Genomic DNA, 20,000 nt, shown 5'->3' with positions numbered 1-20,000 from the left:
ACGTCTTTCTAATGTCGAAAAGAAAAAAAAAGGGTTGGTCGGTGGTAGTTACCCACTGGAGACGTTGAAAATTTTGAAGTTTTGAAAGAGTTTGAAGTTGTCGAACGTCAAAAGTTTACCGAACCCTTGTCAAAATTTCGGTACCAACTTCAACTCCAAACCTTCAATATATCAACATCAATACCAACATCAGCATCAAATGTCGTAACTTCCAATACAATACAACTCCTCCCCGGCTTACTTCTAGTCTGAGCACACTATGTCGCTACGAACATCCCTCTCCCGCTTCCGGGACGCAATCCCCGTCGGTCCAAAGCCCAAGATCATCCAACCGCGACCACCGGGTGTCCTAGCCACAATGCCAAAGTCATTAGACCAACTGCTCGCCCAGCTGGGCACCAAAAAGGCCGTAAAAGAGAAGCCCATCAATAGAAATCCTCTAAAACCTCGTACGTCTTTTACCTATACGTCCCTCAATTCCTTATCCCTGTGTGTGTATACATAGGTGCATACAAAGTATCATACTAACATGTATATAAAAAAACTACAGCCCCGAAAAGAATCAAAGTCTACAAACCCCCCTGCCCCGCCCCTCCAAACAGCGTCCTATCCAACTTCACAACCACCCAACTAAAACTCCTCGACCCGAAGGGTCTCCGTCAACGTCTATTCTCCCGTAACAATAAGGACTCCATCCTCCCCGGCGATATCCTCCAAATCAGGTTTAAAGATAAAAACACAGAACCCTTTGCTGGTGTATTAATAAACATCCGAAGAAGAGGACTAGATACTGCTATCCTGTTAAGAAACCATCTGACAAGAATCGGTGTCGAGATGTGGTATAAACTCTATTCGCCGAAGATTGCTGGTATTGATTTGGTAGAGAGGAAGGAGAGGAGGGCTAGACGTGCTAAATTGTATTACATGCGTATGCCTAGGCATGATAAGGGTAGCGTTGAGGGCGTGGTTACCAGATGGAAGAAGAACAGAATGTTGTTTGGTGGTGATTTGGATGGTGATAGCGGGAAGAAGAAGGGGAAGAAGGTGGCGAAGAAATAGCCTATATAATCTTTAGGATTGCGGTTATTTTTGTACATATGCTGGCTGGGGTATTGTATTGTAATATACTATGGATTGATATTGATACTATCCACTATATACATGCTCCAAAATGCGAGGGAACTAAGCTAAGATATGGGATAACAGGTATACAGGATATACGGGATATACTGGATGAAGGTTAATATTTGAAAATCGTGATACAAGAAGAATCCCTTGGTAAGGAAGACGAAAGACCGATCTTAACTCCCTATGACTGGTGAGCGTATCGGTTCGTCCTCCTAAGGAAGAAGAAGAGAGAAAAGCTCGTCTAATACTACACGCGTTAAACAAACAGGATGAAAAAATGGTCGTAAAGGTTTAATAACAGAAAAAAGAAACGTGAGAAAAGGACATTTCAAAACCCGCCAAAGGTAGCAAAACGCCGAAATACACCTAACGTCCCAACAGCATAACCAGCAGCATCTTTTTCCTCTTCCTTTAGAATTGATATTTGATTTAGAAAGGTGTTTTAAAAGATATCGCGCCTTCGATTCTTCTGCTCGTGTAACCACTTCCCGCTGGCAACCACGCTAGGCGACATGTTCCCCTGCAATGCACCCGCTAAACTGCCTTGTCCAATCATACCGTTTCTAGCGCCTGCGCCCATAGGACTGCTGAAACTATGTCTTTTTTCCAGACCAGAACCGATAGTCTTGAACGGGGAGGGAGTGTTAAAAACTGGACTAGGAGATCTGAGACTTCCAGGTGAACCCAAAAGTTGTCCAGGACCAATTGGTGAACCTGCGGCAGTAACACGAGGTTTGCCAGAATAACCGATACTAGAGACACCAGAAACACTAGAGAATCCAGAGATATTAGATATACCGGAGACGTTGGCGAAGGTACGGCCTGGAGTGGTAGTGGACTGTGTGGGTGTTGTGGGACGAGCTAACAGCGGGGATTGAGGAAGAGGAGATGATCTGTTGTAACGGGGTGGGGTAATGTATTGGGAGACTTCGCCAGCATGGTTGGTAATTGTGGAATGTGGGGTTGGAGGGAGGGAGAGAGTTGAACGTTGATCATCTGTTAGAGGGATGTCAGCCATTAGGTCTGGGCCGAGAAGCGGGCCGATGATGGCGAAGACGGTGTTGTAGGTGAGAATTATTCGAACGATGAAGACTAATCGAAGGTCAGTATCTATAATATCGAGGTATTCTGCATGTTTTCACGGATAAGAGCATACTTAGGTAGTAAATCCCGAGGTAGAAGATATTGGCGACATCATTTCTAGGTAGACTAGAGTAGATGCGTCTATACAAATTGTATTGATCAGTACACATAATCTAACAACTTTCTTTCACATATATCGATAAGGAATACATACGAATTATAGAAAAAATGGGTAACGACAAAGGTAGTTCCCAAAGCGCCGATGTTCTTGAGGGCCCGTGAAACCCGCCGATCAGAAAAGGACCTGGCATCCTGTCGTCGCAAGACTTCGTCGAGTTTGGGGTGTTTCCAGGAACCAGGCGTTCCTTGACCGCTAGAGACAATGGCCCTTGAGGGCGTAGTTGGACCGGGCATGGCAATTTGTGAATTGAGTGGGAGGAGCGAAGAAGTATAGGTGATGGTGTCGACGTTGAGGTTGAAATCGACGTTGAGGGCGGTGGTGATGATGATACAGTGCTGTTGACAAGAAGGGAGAAGTCGCGGTTGTAGTTACAGAGTCGTTGGTGTTGTTTTTACGGTCTCCAGGGCACCAGCCACATTTTGTGGGTGTGTGTGGCATCCAAAGAATGTGGCTAGTGTAACAACAGCTGTCCCTATTCGATTCCTTATTCTCCCATCCTATCAGACCCCTCGAAAGTGCCGACTCTCTTGCTTTTGGTCCATACTTGATATGTACTTAAGTATGTACCTCTGTTCTTATGTACTGGCTCAAGCAACTACTAGTGATAGATACATGTCAGTTACTACTTAAGCGGTATTAGCTGCATCGATGGACACACGGCAGTGTATGTTTCCGAAGCGCGAGAGAGAGAGAGCTAAGCTTTAACTATAACATACACTGAGGGACAATCAGTGAGAGCTGTGCAATTTGGGGAAGCCATCCAACAAACCCACAACCATTTCCCATACTGCTCTAAAACAACCACCGTTTGAGCCCGTTCTTGTTCCTGTCCTTGTCCTCGTCTTTATCCCCGGTCAGAAAACAAAGACTACGAGAGTGGGATAGAGAGAGAGAGAGTATACGTCATCTCATCGTTCGGCCAAGTTGTCTCTAAATAAATAAACACCCGGCCCGGTCCCGTTTTGAACCCACCAAACCGCCCGCATCGCATGCTCTTAGGAAGATACTAAGTAGTTACCGACGATATTCGTTCGATCAATACCACCATCACCACCACTTCCAGTAGGTAGTGACCCCGGAAAGATCAAGTGTCTCCCGGTACTTGAATCGGATGGGTGCTGCGGATTCGAAGCTCTCCTTCAAAAAGGGCGTTTTTCGCCTAGCCGAGGAGAAGGGCATTCCAGTTGATGACCCTTACTGGCGTCAGGTACTACTCCGGCCTTATGCTTATATCATTATCCATCGGTCGCATGGTGGTCGCTAATGCTGTATGTTGGTGATGTTGTTAGTTCTGGGAGCTGCCAGAGGCTTCCGAAGATGTCTTTACGCTATTCTCGTCGGCCGACATTCGACGGACCAGGGATAGCTCCCTCGATAATCTGGAGACCCTCATAACCGCTCTCACCTCAAGATTATTCCACTTGCGACACCACCCAGCGTTCCCGGATCCCGATGCTGCTCCCGAGAAGGAAGCCCTCAACTGTATCCGTGTCCTCACCCGTCTACTCCCCTATCTTTACGAAAATGAGGCCCTGGAAGCTTGGGAGGAGAAATTCTTTTGGTCGCCCAGGAGGAAGAAGACCAGAAGGGTTAGCGAAGTTATATTCGATGAATCCAATCCGAACCCAACCCCGGAACCTCCTAAGGTGGAAACGGTCAAGCCGCTTGCCGAAGAACTCATAGATACCCTGCTGGACATGCTCTTCTTTGCTGGATTTACCGTTCCGGTTACCCCGGTCGCCGGGAAGACCAAGGTCACTTATGCGATCTGGCAGAGCGGCGTAGGATGTAACACATCGATGGCAACAACAAGAGAAAGCGAGTCGAACCGTATTGAGATTCTGCGCCTCTTGATATCCATTACTAGCAAGGCGATGTACATTCCCTCTAACTTCCTACCAGTCAAGGGTACTAGAGGCCTTACATACCTTGTCACAAATCCCGATAAGAAAGTCGTCCTTTCCGTCCTATGCTCCTTGTTGAATACCACTCTCAAATACAATGCTGCATCATGGAGGCTGCCCTACGACCATGTAGTCTTCTCAGACTCTAGACAGGTCCTAGTCACATACTCTTTACATATGCTGCTAATCCTCTTATTATACCCCATCCCGGAAGGAAAGCAGGGCGACCCTCCTCTGAAGAACAACTTCAGACACTACCTAGGCAGGCTCCACAGAACCCAGGACTTCCAGTTCCTCGTTGACGGAATGACCCGTGTTCTAAATCAACCCATCCAAGCAAGCTCATCATACCTCCCAGGCTCTCAAAAGTCCCTAAAATGGGCTCCCGAAACTATCATGCTCTTCTGGGAGTCTCTGCAGTGTAACAAACGATTCCGAGCCTTTCTCATAGAAACAGATAGGTCTCTCGATTTCGTTGTGTTACTAATATATTACGCTCTAGAGTATCGCACCGACGCTTCAAAGTCTGGTGTAGTACGCATGTGTGTGTTTGTATTGCAGACTCTCTCGTCGGAGCCGAAGTTTGGGAAGAGCCTGAATAAGAAGTTCGAGAACCAGAATTTGCTCCCGCCCAGTGTTAGAATAGCTGGGTTTTCAGGTTCATATGCGGAATATGTTATCATTGTGAGTATAACTGGACCTTGGGCGCCATATTTGACGCAATAGCTAATTAATTATATAGTCGATATACAACCTGATAACGAGCAGCAAAGGAAAGTTCGGAGCGATATACCCGGCATTACTGGCCATTATCAGCAATGTTGCCCCGTACGTCCAGAACTTGTCGTCCGCCGCGAGCGGGAAATTGGTACAGCTATTCACATCGATGAGCTCGCCTTCTTTCCTGCTAGCCAACGAATCGAATCATACCCTTCTACATTCTTTGCTCGAGGCTATGAATAGCATTATCGAACACCAGTACTCATGTAAGCTCTTTTTATTTCCTCCGATTCTCATTATATCTAGATCGCATTGTATTGATTTTTGTGAAAGCAAACCCATCGTTCGTCTACGCAATCCTCCGCTCCCATAAGCGCTTCGAAAATCTACGATCTTTTACCCTAGAGAGTGGTCGTGAAGAAATTGAGAAGCAACGAAGGATGCAAAAGGACAATGCTAGTGATATCATGCAACCCGAGTCACCTATCATACCCCGAACAAACACCATGCAGCCTCCTGATACGCCTGGTCTCCCCGCTGACCCTGAAACATTCCAAATTGGGGATTCCGACGATTCCGATGATGACACAACCAGCACGCAACGAAGATCGTCAGCAGTAATGACACCTACTTCAACGGCCTTCGAATCCTCACGTGGAAATTCTATTGATGATGCAGTTCCGATCCAGCTGAGAGGCATGAGTGAGAAGGCTAGAGGCAAGCTCCCAGTCGGACAGCTGTCGAGGCAGAACAGCGTTATCAGTATCGGGAGCCAGAACGGTGTGGCGTATAATGCTGCTGGAGAGTTTGCACCTAGTCCGGAATGGGTGAGTATACGATTTACCAATGCAAAATGTGTAGGATCTGTTGGCTGACGAGTGACTATAGATCGAAACATGGTTGCCTCTTCTTCCCTTGCATACGATCCTTACAGTCATACAAGAACTATCACCGCAACTACGTGCCGTTTTGTCGAAACACTCTCGCCAGAACTCTGTCACGAGCCCGACAACGACCACTCCACAGTCACCTCTCCATCCTCCACCTACTCCTCAAATTGCCGAAACTAATGTTTCAATGTTGGAGCGTATTCGGACGACTGAAATTCCTGGTGTTGAACCGAGCCCGATCAAGTGCTACACTTTTGAGTGGAGCTCCATGGCACTAGGCTGGTATGAAAGTCTAATGTGGGGTTTCATATTTGTTAGTGAGATGCAAGTTGGAAAGGGGACGGTTGGGGTATGGAATGGAACTATTGTTAGGTTGTTCAAGGTCCAAGAAACAGCACCGGAAGGACCGAGTTTGAGGGCGCCAAAGGTATAAATGATTTTCCCGCTCCTTTTTTTTTGGGTGTGAATTTTGAACATTATGCTAATAATTCTGGGATAACAGGGCGCTGTAGATGCGGTTGCAACGACGCTGATGGATAGACTGAGTCATGTTAATCTTTCGGCTTTGAGTGGCGGGGCAGGCGCACAAGCTGCTGCCGCTGCTAATTCTGGGTCTGCAGCTTCAGCAGCCGGGCCCCAGCAGGGCAGGCGAAGTAGTGGAGCTGCCGAGGGCAATGTGCGATCCGCTATTATCTAATTGAGGAGTAGTCCATTCTCGTTTGTACTTCTGAAGGTTGCCAGACCACACCTCTTAAGATATTTTGCTATCAGGATTATTATTCGAAGGAGGGAAAGAAGTTGAATGAGATGCTTTAGAAATGGTTAATTACGTCAGCTGTGTACGTGTGAATATGACATTGTTCATACCTGGGTTCGTGTTCTGAACCTGTTTCTTTTCCCCCTTCCTTTTCTCTTTTGTATTATTGTATAGGGTTTCACTTTCTTTGAACTTATTTACCCTGACTGGTTGTGGAAGCTGTTCTGGTTGTGGAAGCTGTTTACTTTTAATTTTTACCCTGTGGCGTTTTTTTTCCTTTTCTTCCTAGTTATTTTTATTTATCTTTTATATGTAACTTAGCTTAGTGCTTGTGCTTGTGCTTGGGGTGGAAAGTGTTTAAGAGTTCCGTATATATTATATTATATACTATGTGGCTGCTTTTATTCTGAATGATCGCGGAAGAGTGATTAGTAAACTACAGCTATCCCCCTGGACTAGTTCTCTTCTCAGAGGGCTGGAGGTCCAAGAGCTAGAGGACTAGCGTAAAGTTATAACGATTTGCAATTGCAATATATCACCTATCTCCATGCATGGCGGGCCGAGAGCAGGAAAGGAATCCGGATTTAGGCACTCTTTCGGTATATACAGGCATGCGCACACAAATTAATTATTAAATACTAGATATAGATATAGGTTTGCATCTATGTACACCGCACACGGTAGCATCTGGCTCCGAAACTAAATAGCTAGTCAGTACCCAGTTTTAAAAGACTAGTTATTAAACGAATCAGTGTATAAATTAGTTCTAAAGGTTTATTTTTATTTCTCGAACAGCCTTATATCCAACGCAAAATTGAAAAAATTGCGTTGTCGAAAAAAAAATCACACACGTTACGCCACATGTTGCACAGCATATTTTCCCGCTTTGGGATTTTATACTGTGCAGCCGCATTTCCATGTGCCACACACCTGTCGAGCAGCGAGCTTGATCTTGATATATCGATATCAATCTTGACTAGATACTTAATTATAGCTAGAAGTTCTGTTCGAACATATACACCCATCTAAAAACTTGATACTCAATTTATAGATTAAATAAATAGTACTTTTAGGAAGCTATTTCCCGCTAACCAGAAGACGGAATAGCAAACAGCACATAACTGAATTTAATAAAGGGCCGGCGCCAAAAGACTAGAACCCTCGTGCCTGAGCCATAAATACGGCCTTTACTTCTTCCTCTCCTCCTTACCCGTTGGAATATTAAAGAACACCGCCTTCTCACCCTGCGCCCACGGTTTATCACATCTAAAGTATCCCTTCCTTTCGAACTGTATAATCTCCCCTTGCTGCACATCCTTCACATTAACATCCGCAACACCACTAACCCGGAACTCAGTATTATCGTTCAAGAAATCCTCCATCTTATCTTCCTCCTCCAATTTATCCTTAGTAATCAAGTAATCAAAGTCAACGAGTTCGATATCGACCAAATCCTGGCTGGTAGCCAACCATGTGATCTTCTTCTCCGTCTTCTTGAAGTCACCGGCCAAGTGGAGTTTGATGGTCAATTTGGTGACTTTGTCGCCGTCCTTCTCGATGGTTTCGATGAACGCATTACCCCAGTCCATCAATGTGACTTCCTCGCCTTGCTTGAAGCTCTGAGCATCGACCTGGTCGATCAAGATCTTAGGTCCATAGTGAACCTTCTTAGTTCCGACGCTTGGATTCTTCTTGTGCTTTGGCTTTTCCTCAAAGCCTTCCTTCGCCTCCTCACCGATAACATCGGCCTCAACTACACCTTCTTTCCAGAGAGCCGTGAATCGTGGAGCGACGGGGTCGATGACCTTCTTATTGATAGCCCAGATCAAAGTCCAGTCCAAGTTGACGATATTCTTGCTAGGTCCCTGGGAAATAATAAAGTCCCTGAGCGCCTCAATAGTCATACCTCTCCTCCTAATACCTCGGACAGTTGGGAATCGTGGATCATCCCACCCCCAGACGCGGCCCATATCAACAAGCTTGGTAAGCTTTCTCTTGGACAACAGGGTCTTGATGAAGTTAAGACGGGCGAAATCCCAGATATCGACTTTACGGAGATTCAAGGCGTTAAGCATCCATGCGTACTGATCGTTACGGTCGCGATACTCAATAGTTCTGAGTGCATGGGTTACACCCTCAATACTGTCAACAGCCGGGCAGGCGAAGTCGTAAGTTGGGTAGAGCTTCCATTGGGTACCAGTGCGATGATGAGGTGCCTCAATATTACAACGGTAGATAACAGGGTCACGAAGAGCCTTGTTCGGGTCATCGACCGAGATCTTTGCACGAACGCAGTAAGAGCGTCCCTTTTCGGTGGCGTTCTTCATCTCCTCGGTGAAGATTTGGAGATTGTCGGCGACGGACTTGTCTCGGTTTTCAGAGGCGATACCGTTGAAACGTTCATCACGCATCTTCTCTTGGGGTGTGTCGTCGCAGTAGGCTTTGCCTTCTTTGATCATCTGCACGCAGAGATCGTATAGTTCTTGGAAGTAGTCGCTGGTAAATGTAACACGATCTCCATGGATGCCCAATAGACTCAAATCCTCCAAGATGGAATCTTGGTATTCTTGTTTTTCCTTGCTAGGGTTTGTATCATCAAATCGAACGATCATCTTGCCCTTATACATTTTCGCAAAGTATTGGTTCAACATAGCAGCTTTGGCGTGACCAATGTGAAGGTACCCACTTGGCTCTGGTGGGAAACGGGTAACGACACCTTTATCCGTATTCGACAGACCGATTTCGAAGTTTCCGGACTGAGTCTTCTTTCCACCAGTAGCAGCAGCCTTCTTTGCGGCCTCAGCAGACTTGGCAGCATCAATTGCTTGGTTGAAAGATGGAATAGACTCAAGGTACTTGCCCCATCGGTTTACATTGATATATGTGGGTTTTCGGAGAAGGGAGTAGAACTGAGTATTCCCACGAAGGGCACCATAGACGGCAATATCCGCAACGGAAGGTGAGTACCCAACAATGAAGGTTCGGAGTGTAAGATGGCTATCAAGCTCCTCGATGGCTTTTGTAACGGCACGGTAGTCGGCACCGAGGATACGGGTGGTGGTGAAGGTGATCCATTCTTCCTCAAGCTTTCCACCTTTGCTGTTCGCACCCTTCAATACACTTCCATGGGTTGCGAGAAGCTTCTCGAGAACGGCTTTGGTACCGAAGATTGGCTCGTCGTTCTCGACTTTGAGGGCGATTGGGTGGGTCGCCTGGTCAGAGCTAACGAGATCGGATTCGACGAAGGTGGTACCGATGACAGGGTTGGCAGCGGGGGCGATTGACTGGTTGATGAAGGAGACGGCGATGAGAGCTGGATAAACAGCGCTCGATGGCGCCTTGTGTGAGATATCGAGCGTGTAGGACATTTTGACGATTTGGTAATACTAATGGTGTAAGAAGGAGGAGGAGAAGATTTTGAAGAAAGCTAAGAGGAGGGATGGCGGGGCAGGTTTAAATCATTTGGCGGGGCAGCCTTTTTGGGGAGTCATTCGAAAATGCCACACCAACACAGCTTGCCACGATCACACCACGGCTATATCTTCAAAGACAATTTGATAAATTTTTTCATTAAAATTTTCTTCGGGTCGCTACGGAAGGCTCTGAAACGCCTCAATGGATATCGTATTCTGAATCAGATACTGTAGAGGTCAGGACGTAAGTGTGTACAACCTCATTTTGTCGTAGTTCTATATCCGCCATGGTTGTAATTCATGGCGTTCGCGTTCTCATAAAAAGTAATCAGTGAGATGTTTAACGTTTACGTAGAAAGAATTCATGACTTCTAACTCGAGCCTAGCTTTCCCCTAAAGTTAGCAGGATCTGTATTCGCCTTACACTCAAGTTCTTCCTCTCCGGTATATATCCCAAGTATCCATAAGTTTATAAATTAATGGGTCACGAGCTTTAAACATGACATCCATCTTATAAGCTTAAAGAACCGCACTACGTTATTCGCAAGGGAACATATTGATGGATAAAATACTTATATAACTGAAATATATTGACAAGAAGAAAAAGAAGCTCTTCGATCCCCTCAACCTCCATTAAAGAGCGACTACTAGTAAATGTCCTGCTCCAATCCGCTTGACCCCCCTCCCCTTGAACTTCAATCCGAAAAGAGAACAAAAAGAAAAAAGGAAAAAGAGGAAATTTACAAAAAAGAAAAGTGCGAATAATGCCACAGTTACGCTTCCTCAGTCATGCTTTGCAAAATGCCAACTTAGATAGAATACCTTTGCAGAAAAAGTCCCACAAAACAGAAGAACAAAGGGGGAAAAAATACAATAAACCCCAATCGGGACCAAAAGAAAGGGAAAAAGGGAAAAGCTAACCAAAACGACAATAACGATTTCTCAAGATATTTGACAAGTTAAAAAGCAAAACATATAACTTTTGTTCCACCTTCTTTAGTTTCCATTTGTAGCCTCAGTACCAGTGCCATTAATGTCTCTTCGCTTTGGGGATCGCAGGGTCAATGGGAAATGATACTCATCTGGATCTTCCTCCTCTCTGTAGTACGCAGTCAAATTAGTACTTGGGTCTATCGCTTTCTCTTGAATTTGTGGGTAGAACTTACGGAAGTTTCCAGTTGATATAATCCTCTGTATTCAACAACTCCTTGCCTTCTTGTAGGGATCCAAAGTCTCCAGGTGTCATCATACCGGACCTATCCCTTGGACTTCCAGGTGCAGACAATGGTCTTGAAACCTTAGTTTCAGTACCATCGAAGAATCCAATCTCGCTCTGCATCTGGTCGAATGCCTGTGGGTATGCTCGTCTCAATGCCAACTGTCGAGCCTTGACGTACTCCAATCCCATTCTCTTCCAGTCGAGCAGATCGCTCAAACGCTCAGTACGATTACGCTGGTTGATACGTTGTCTTCGTGTCTTAGTTGTGAAATCGTACATGAACTCCATCAACTGGTTGACACTGTCATCAACACCCTTTCCGCGACGATCGACAATGTAAATACCATAGTCGGCGGCGTTCTCGATGAGTTCTTCCATGTAGCAACCGAAACCCGACAAGTTCGTGGTGATGGATGGAACACCCATGACGGTACATTCTGCGGGTGTGTAACCCCATGGCTCGTAGTAAGACGAGAAGACACCCAAATGGGTTCCTCGCACGAAGTCGTCGTAATCGAGGGGGAGGACGGGGTTGGAGGCGTTCAAGAATTCTGGGTGGAAGATAATCTTGACACGATCAGACGGGTGGTTGAAAAGCTGAACTCGTCTGATCTGGTTAAGAATTGGATCTGTGGAGTCGTCTGCCATGTTGTGGGTAACAATTGGTGGCAGCGAGTTTCGCTTGAGGGCGAATACTCTTCGCTTGAGCATGATCTTTTCTTGCGAACTCATCAGCTGTGCCTCATCTGGAAGCTCATTACCCTCATGCCACTTCAAGGCGCGGTCGAATAGCCGTCTACCAATACCCTGTTCAATAACATGGACGGTATCTCGTAGGGCCTTAATGACAGCTTGACCCTTGAGGGCTTCGACTGTCAGCGATGATGTCTGGGCTGGCATAATGATGAAAGCGACAACGGTCATCTTAGATCCCGAGGTCTTCATCTTGTGGTTCAGACGAGCTAGCGACTCAATGAACATGTCGACACCTTTATTCCTGTATTCGTATCTTCCGGCAATGAAGAAGTAGAGAGTATTCTCAAGATCAAAGTCATTGTGGCCATAGAAATGTCCACGAATGAAGTCATGAATCTTTTCCTTCGACTGAGCGTGTAAATTCTGGAACTCGTGCATAGCCGAGAACTTGACAACGTTGAGACCGTTTGGCAAGACGCCATCGGGCTTACGCTTGAGCAAGTGCTCGCTCTCGTAGGCAGTGATGTGGGAAACGGTGGTGAATACATCAGCACAATGGGCGGCAGCGCGTTCTACGCAGTACCGGTGATAGATACCACGTTTTCCAGCTTCCGCATCGACGTCGAAATATTGCAAGTTGTTGTAGAAGTCCACTGAACCGGCGCAGAGGTATCTTCCGAGCAGTGTGGCGTGGGTTGTGAAGATTGTGGTGACATCGATTCTTCGGTGTTTGCAGAGAGGGATACCCACACCTGCAAGCCACTCGTGGAAGTGGGCGACAACAGCACGACTCTTCTCGTGAACAACGAACTGCAAAAAAATTATTAGTTAATTTGGACTCGCATTGAGTTATAGGTGCACATAATGGCGTACCTCTCCCAAAAACCATGCAACCAAATATCCGAAAACAACTGCTTCGTTTGTCTCGTGGTCTCCAGGAGGGCTGGGGATTCCAGCGGTCGACCACAGGTCTGTTTTCCACTCATCCAAATAGTGGTAAGCTGTTCCGGTATCGAAGAGAATCACTCTTGGAGCACCATCAATGAGCCATCTTCCGTAGACCCATCCAACTCCTCTCTCTCCCATAGACCTGAGAGTATCGGCGAGAGGTCCTGGAGGAGGATCCAAAGCTTCAACCTCGACAGCAGCCTATACATTTTTTTAAGAGTCAGTTCACAGGGTTCTCGCATTTAAATACTTATTTTATTCAATTCCGAGGTCATAAAGAGAGAAAAAGAAGAAGAAGAGACTCACCGAAAGCTTGTTTAGAGGACCAATCAAGTTGTATCTGGCTCCATACTCGTGGGTGGTAATGGGCGCTTTCGATTTGATCACAGAGTAGATACCGCCGACTGTAGAAAATAATCATTGCCGCGTTAGTATGAAAAACCAGAAACATGTGGTGAAGCGACGAGCTTTTTTTAAAAAAATAAAAAAAACCGTGTTGAGGCCGCTTTACGTCATAGCTAAAGGGAAATGGGAGAGTATGGTAACGTACCTCTGTTCGCAACTTCGGTTGCGATTTCGAAGAGAAGGTGGTTCTTGACGTCTCGTTTACCGTCGCCCATTTTTGCTTTGTGATATGATAGATGCTATTGAGGAGAAAGAACGAAGGAAAGGACTATTAGGAATGCAATTGAGGGGACAGCTGCAGAGATGAGCTGAGATGCGGTTCGATGGAGTGCTCTGGGGTTGCTGTGGCGAAAGCGGGTTGAGCGAATTTACTTGATAAACTCGGATGCCTGTCAGTCAACCAAAAGACGTTAGCTCGAAGTGCTATTAGCTTTCTTATCGGCCGCTTTATCGGTGCCACGATTTGAAGAGCAATTGTAATTGAGGGAAAAGTGGAAATAGAAGCGGTTGAGGTTACAAAATACGGGATCGGTGACTTTGCACAGACCACTTTCTCAACAGAGTTTGGAAACAGGCAGCTGCGAAGCTATTCCCAGCGAGAGACAATAAACAGACAATTTTTTAAAAAAAAGAAAGAAATAGAAAAGAAATGAGAGATTGAATGAGTGGTGAAAGAAAGAAAGAATGAAGAGAATAAAAAAGGGAATTTGACAATCAATTGACCAGAATGATCCAATTAACATCAAAAGACCGATGACGATAGGGAAGAGGGAACTGAAATAAGCTTGAGGGAAGTGCGGGGCCAGTACAGCCAAATTCTCTTTAAATAGAGTATGATTGTAATGAGAAGTAAATACTTACAAGTAATCCTCGTTTACAATTGAGGGTCGATGGACCGTCTACCAGTAAGACCTGTTTGATTGATTGATTGATGGTTGGTTGGAGTGGGTGAAGGAGGAAGAAGAAGAGGGTGGTGGTTTATATGCCAGAGAGTCTGAGGGGATGTGAGAAATGTGAGGATGCGGAATGACGTTGTTTGGTGGAGCTCAGGCTGGACCACACCACTTTGCAGGGCCGGACAGGGCAGGGCACCGTTGGGAAACGAGGGAAATCTGTACTCTGTGTACCCCTCGCTTGTTATATGTATGTAAGTATGTAAGTCTGTATGTATTGTCTGTCAGATAAGTAGGTTGATTCGATTAATTGTCAACGATGCACTAGCGGGCTGTTGAGTCGTGAGGGGATGAGAGGTGAGGTGAGGGGATATATGTATGTATGTGTGTATGTATGTATGCTGGCTCAAGGGTCTATCTGTATGAAGTATGTACGTCTACCGTAGTAACCAATCGTGACAATATGTAATTGGCGGACTGAAGTGGAGTAGAGGCTTTAATTGATACGATCGATCAATTAAAAAAAAGGAAGAAGAAGAAGGAAAAGAAGAAAAAGAAGATGATAGAAGAGATATGGGATTTTATGATATGTGGATGATATGATATGGTATGGTATGGTATGGTATGGTATGTTGTATGTGTGGATGTATATGAGAGAGCCTGGAGAGGAAGATGATGTTCAACTCTTCCAAAGATATCTTCTATCTCGGTCGTCTGATGTTTTTACAAAGAAGTAATCCTCTTCCGTCAAAAATAAATACAAAAGAAACGGGTGGACAATGAGGTTTTATACATTCGATCGACCTCAAAAAGTCCGTCCGACGTCCCAGAATTCGAATTCTGCAATTCATTCATTTGCCAACCAACCTCGCCGCCGGTATGTGCTGCTGGTCTGTGATATTGAAATTCAACAATCCTCAACCGGCTTCCAAGACCCATACTAAGCTAAACTAATCCAACTAACCTAAACTCATCATTACAGTTGATATTACTTAAACGCACTGCGCGAAAAAGAAAATACGGAAATATCGCGCATGCTGCATCGACAGCTAGCTGAACATCCCTACGTTTTTCGTTGAGCTGATCGTGATGGTATGACGAGGAGGGGCTGTTTTCCCGATCACTATTCTATTCTGTTACTTTGCCTTCGACGTTTATCATTTGCAACTCTCTTACCCGTACTCAACCAATGCTAGTTTGGCTGCTGCCCCTCTCGATCCGAGCAAGTCAAAGAACCCCTGTCTGGGAAAGAAAAGAAAAGAAAAGAAAAGCCCCTCTTCGTCGTCGGCAGCTTTCTCGCGAAATGCAGGCAAGGAAGAAGAAAAAAAAAGGGAAAAGGGAAAAAAAAAAAAAAAAAAAAACGTCAACCTGCAAGCCACCTCTTTCAAGATGGTCCGAACGGACATCAGACGGCAAGGCTACCTATCGTATGCTGACTGTCCGCCGCTTCTAAGAAAAGCAACGGAAGAATGCTGGATAAATTACGCACGCCTGGTTACCACTGTTTGGTATCTCGACAACCTTTTTTTTTTTTGTCTTTCTCGCTCGCTCGCAAGAAGAAAATTTTAAAGAGACATGCAGCATGCAGGCGGCCCTCGATACCCTGTCCTAGCCAGGACCTAATCGGGACGAGAAACTGCCACTGGTGGCCAATGGGAACCTTTAGAGCGGTTCTTAGTGCCCGAAGAACAGCCCATGGGATTCAACGGTCTGGAAGGGAGAGCTCGACCTCTTTCCTATCTCTCTGACCGAGTCTGAATAAAAACAGAAGACCCGATGAAGAATTCTACGGACGGAATCGCCACTCTACGATATTAGGGAATTGCAAAAAGTTATTATCAAGACGATTATAATATTTTTTCTGCTTCGTATGGAGCATTGTTCTCCCACCACGGACTCTAAAAGAAAAAACCTCGGAATCCTATTTTGAAATGAGCCCATTCCAGTATTATATTATTTCCCAACTTCTTCCTTCTTTCTTCCTTTCTTTCCTTTACAATATCAGGAACGTTAACTTCGCAGAGAAAAAGGATCACTCTTATACCGGCGATAAAGGCCATTTCTTAGATTTCTCATGCCCCGGTTCTTAACAGAAATACATCTCATTCGGCATGCCGAACCATCCAACATTCCGCATGCCGATACCTTCCTTGCACGTTGGACATTGACGTCGCTTCTTCAAAATGCACAATTCACGAAATCCACATCTTCTTTTCCCCTTCCACATCACATGTCTCCCCAGCCATGTTTCCACCGTGGCAACTATCCATACCCTCACGCATTGTCTCCGAAACTCTACTAAAGTGCTTTAAGCAGCTAACAGGTGTTTCTTCTCACAATCCCTTGCGTTGCGACACGTCTGTCAGAAGAAAGAAACCCCGTGAATTTCACCGACATGTTTCCATATAACTCTCCATCAAGAAAGACTACAAACCCCAGCTCCGCGATTGGCCCTCCCCTTCCGTGATCAAAAAACATACGGGAGCTTCATTTGATACTAAATAACAAGTTGACAAAATTGTGACAATCCCTTTAAATCCCCCCTTTCCCTTCTGAAGAAATATCTCTCCGCTTCCCTTAATATTCTATTTTCCCCCCAATTATCCAATTCGAATTTCAAATATTATATCGATCCGTAGACGTGGGGGAGAAAAACCCAAAGCATTAAGCAATACATTCCAAAACCGATCTACTATACTTTTTACCTTTTTACCTATCTTACCGCATGCACGTTTCATTCTTAGCTGCTTGATTAAACCATACTTTCTTTTCTGGAATATTCGCAAGTCTATATATCCCAGCGCCCCGGTTAAGCTTCCACCTCCCGTCAGGCCCACCTCAACAAAAACCGAAAGAGCCGCTGGCCAGTAAAAAAAAACGCAAATATTAGAAGTATTCGCTGGCCTAGCATACGAAAAGAAAAATATCTAAGAAGAAAGAAAGAAAGAAAGAAAGGGAAACAAAAAAAAAAAGGCTCATAATAGCAAAGTAAAGCTTACATTGCTACAGCCAACCAAAAAATACGCAAGTGCGGTGTCTTTAAGCTTCTTTTTCGACGTGCATTGCATATCGGTTGGGATATTTATCGGCTGCGCGCTGCAAGGCGAATAATATATAAAACATAAATATATTAAATAAAATAACTTTAATAAGAAGAAGAAGTATAACATTATTCAAAGGAAAAATCAAATCATGCTGGGCAGGATATCGACATGGGTAAGCCTTTTTTTTTTTTCCTTTTCCTTTTCCTTTCCCTTCTAGTTAATTCTGCATATTGCATGCATGCATATAAATCATTGAACACGTCGTCGATGGGAAAAGAAAACTATGCATCAGATATCAGCCCCTCCTTCTCTTCTATATAATTTAGAAAGGAAAAAAAAATAACCTACCCTGCATGGCGAAAATGATGCATAATCGATAAACAACTTTTTGTTTTACCCCTCTATTGAAAAAGATGACCATTTCCCCTCCTCTTCTTCTCTTTAAAGAAATTACCCCTCCTTTATATCGTTGTCTGTACTGTACTGTATTTTTTTTTTGCCTCTAGTCGTTGATTGGGTTTAGCCGTGATATCATCATAGCTCGACCAGCTGGCGTGCACCGCACCGCACCGCAGTGCATTGCATCCTGTGATATCTGAAACTATCTCCCAAGATATCAACCATCTTTACTAAAAAAATGTTAATTTTTTTTTATAAACATTTTAATATACTAACCAGGGTGTACCAAAAATGTCACAGTTTGACGGAACCGTCGAAGAGCCATTGAACCGTGAACCCCCTCCGCACGTTCTAATCGGAAAGTTCATCTCCGAAGAAGGTGAAGCATACGATCGAAACCATGGGTAAGTCCAATCCAATCCACATCCATATCCATATCCAAAAGAAATATTCCAACACCCTCAACGCAAATTAAATTACCCTCACTAACATCACCAAAATGAAAACAACAGCCCAATCCCCCACATCTCCGCCTCAACCCACCTCCTCCACATCGACGGTTCCGTCTCCAATCCCCTCGACATCCCAATCTCCTACCTCCACACCCTCCCCCAACACACCGTCCTAGCAGCCCTCCAATGCGCCGGCAACCGCCGTCACACAATGCGTACCAAAGAAAAAGAAGTCTGGGGCATAGACTGGCACAACGGCGCCGTAATGAACGCCTCCTGGACCGGCGTCCTCCTCTCCGACATCCTCACCCTCGCAAATCCCACATTAGACCCAACGGCCTCCTCGCACGTAGCTTTCAGTTGTTACCAAACAGCCACGCAAGATGATGGATACTACGGTGGTTCTATACCGTTAAGTAGAGCACTAGATAAAAACATGGAAGTCCTCATTGCCTTGAAAATGAACGGCGAGGATTTAACCCCAGAAAGGGGGTATCCAGTCCGTATGATCGTCCCCGGCGTGGCGGGTGCCAGGGCGGTTAAGTGGCTCGATAGGATTACCGTTCAAAAACAGGAATCGAGTAATGCTTACCAACAGAAGGATTATAAAATCCTCCCGCCGGAGGTTCAGACTAAAGAACAAGCTGCGGGGTATTGGCATAAACTACCGTCGATACTCGAAACTCCTATTAATAGCGTTATATGTTGTCCTCCTTCTGGAGCGGAAATCGAGGATCCGAGGGTTAAACCGTTGAAGATAGGTGGGTACGCTTTACCGCAGGGATCGGAGGGTCCGGTGGTTAAAGTCGAGGTATCGTGTGATGACGGGTGTACTTGGGAAAATGCGAGGATATTGAACGAAGGTGGGAGGTGGAGTTGGGTGCTTTGGGAGTTTGAGTATAAGGGAGAGGTGACTGAGGAGATGAGCTTTATGTGTAAAGCTACGGATAAAGGTGGGAATACGCAGAAGATTAAAAGTGGGGATGGACAGTGGAATTTAAGAGGGGTGGGGTATAATGCTTACGGTGAGATTAATGGATTGAAGGTGAAGCGAAAGGTAAGAGGGGATATTAGAGAGGGCTTGACTGGGATCGAGGCGAGGTTGTGAGGCTTCTTTTGTTCGAGATGCATTTTAGCGGAATCTTCTTTTTTTTATTTTTATTATTCTGTTTCTCCATTCCTCTTAAACGGGATTAATATTTTGGAGTATAGTCTTACGATTCAACATGCATCTGTACTACCATAGGGACAATGTAACGATACCTTTGAAGTTTATGAAAATATATAGAACCGAGTATATATAGCTCGTGCTATGAAAATAACGATACATTCTATTAAGTTATTCGACTATTATGACCGTGACAAAATATATAACCCGTACATCATTTTAAACGTACAATTTCCTTCTCTTTAATTAGACGATCCCATTATGGGAAATATAGCTGGTTGTCCAGATAGACCGTTTTTTTTCTCTCCCCCGCTTTATATCTTTTTCATCTTGAATCCCCCTTTCTCTTTCAACGCCCATATGAAAAGTAAATATACGATCCCCAAAGAAAAAATAAAATAAAATAAAATGGAAAAAAAGTAAAATTTCAAATTCGAAGCCCACCCAGATGAAAAGACAAAAGAGATAACATAGGAGGGTTCCCCCTCCATAATGAAACCTTGAACGAACGTGGAGTGTATATCAGGTGCCAAAGAAAAAGGTATTCGCCGTTTGTGCTCCGTCGCAAAAGAAAAGAGATAAAGTACTTAGAAAGGAAACCCATAGAACAAAAAAGACGATGCTAGCAGAAGGCCACCATAGAACTGGGCGGTATGGTAGAAGGGTAGGGGCAGTCAGATAATGAACATAAGAGGCGAGA

General features: G+C 44.9%; 6 protein-coding genes across 6 annotated transcripts; 3 read left to right on the top strand and 3 right to left on the bottom strand.

Annotated features, from left to right (window-relative positions):
* Positions 1–259: 259 nt before the first annotated feature.
* Positions 260–1,059, top strand: AOL_s00007g439 (uncharacterized protein; the record flags this gene model as incomplete). The annotated part of the gene is made up of 2 exons (XM_011120340.1): positions 260–449; positions 551–1,059. The coding sequence occupies 2 exons, from the start codon at positions 260–262 to the stop codon at positions 1,057–1,059; spliced, it is 699 nt and encodes a 232-aa protein (XP_011118642.1).
* Positions 1,060–1,570: 511 nt separating this feature from the next.
* On the bottom strand, positions 1,571–2,625 carry AOL_s00007g438 (uncharacterized protein; the record flags this gene model as incomplete). The annotated part of the gene is made up of 3 exons (XM_011120339.1): positions 1,571–2,220; positions 2,285–2,352; positions 2,426–2,625. 3 exons carry the CDS (start codon positions 2,623–2,625, stop codon positions 1,571–1,573), a joined length of 918 nt encoding a protein of 305 aa, XP_011118641.1.
* Positions 2,626–3,503: 878 nt separating this feature from the next.
* On the top strand, positions 3,504–6,603 carry AOL_s00007g437 (uncharacterized protein; the record flags this gene model as incomplete). Its single annotated transcript, XM_011120338.1, has 6 exons — positions 3,504–3,599; positions 3,682–4,980; positions 5,039–5,282; positions 5,350–5,843; positions 5,905–6,333; positions 6,409–6,603. 6 exons carry the CDS (start codon positions 3,504–3,506, stop codon positions 6,601–6,603), a joined length of 2,757 nt encoding a protein of 918 aa, XP_011118640.1.
* A 1,247-nt stretch (positions 6,604–7,850) lies between these two features.
* On the bottom strand, positions 7,851–10,031 carry AOL_s00007g436 (uncharacterized protein; the record flags this gene model as incomplete). The annotated part of the gene is made up of 1 exon (XM_011120337.1): positions 7,851–10,031. One exon carries the CDS (start codon positions 10,029–10,031, stop codon positions 7,851–7,853), a length of 2,181 nt encoding a protein of 726 aa, XP_011118639.1.
* A 1,041-nt stretch (positions 10,032–11,072) lies between these two features.
* AOL_s00007g435 (uncharacterized protein) lies at positions 11,073–13,559 on the bottom strand (the record flags this gene model as incomplete). The annotated part of the gene is made up of 5 exons (XM_011120336.1): positions 11,073–11,175; positions 11,243–12,801; positions 12,865–13,140; positions 13,246–13,343; positions 13,490–13,559. The coding sequence occupies 5 exons, from the start codon at positions 13,557–13,559 to the stop codon at positions 11,073–11,075; spliced, it is 2,106 nt and encodes a 701-aa protein (XP_011118638.1).
* Positions 13,560–17,971: 4,412 nt separating this feature from the next.
* On the top strand, positions 17,972–19,240 carry AOL_s00007g434 (uncharacterized protein; the record flags this gene model as incomplete). Its single annotated transcript, XM_011120335.1, has 2 exons — positions 17,972–18,084; positions 18,193–19,240. The coding sequence occupies 2 exons, from the start codon at positions 17,972–17,974 to the stop codon at positions 19,238–19,240; spliced, it is 1,161 nt and encodes a 386-aa protein (XP_011118637.1).
* Positions 19,241–20,000: the final 760 nt, after the last annotated feature.

Source organism: Orbilia oligospora, assembly GCF_000225545.1.
Source record: "Orbilia oligospora ATCC 24927 unplaced genomic scaffold scaffold00007, whole genome shotgun sequence".
In the NCBI taxonomy this organism is placed as follows: Eukaryota; Fungi; Ascomycota; class Orbiliomycetes; order Orbiliales; family Orbiliaceae; genus Orbilia; species Orbilia oligospora.
This window is presented reverse-complemented; position numbering and strand designations above follow the sequence as displayed.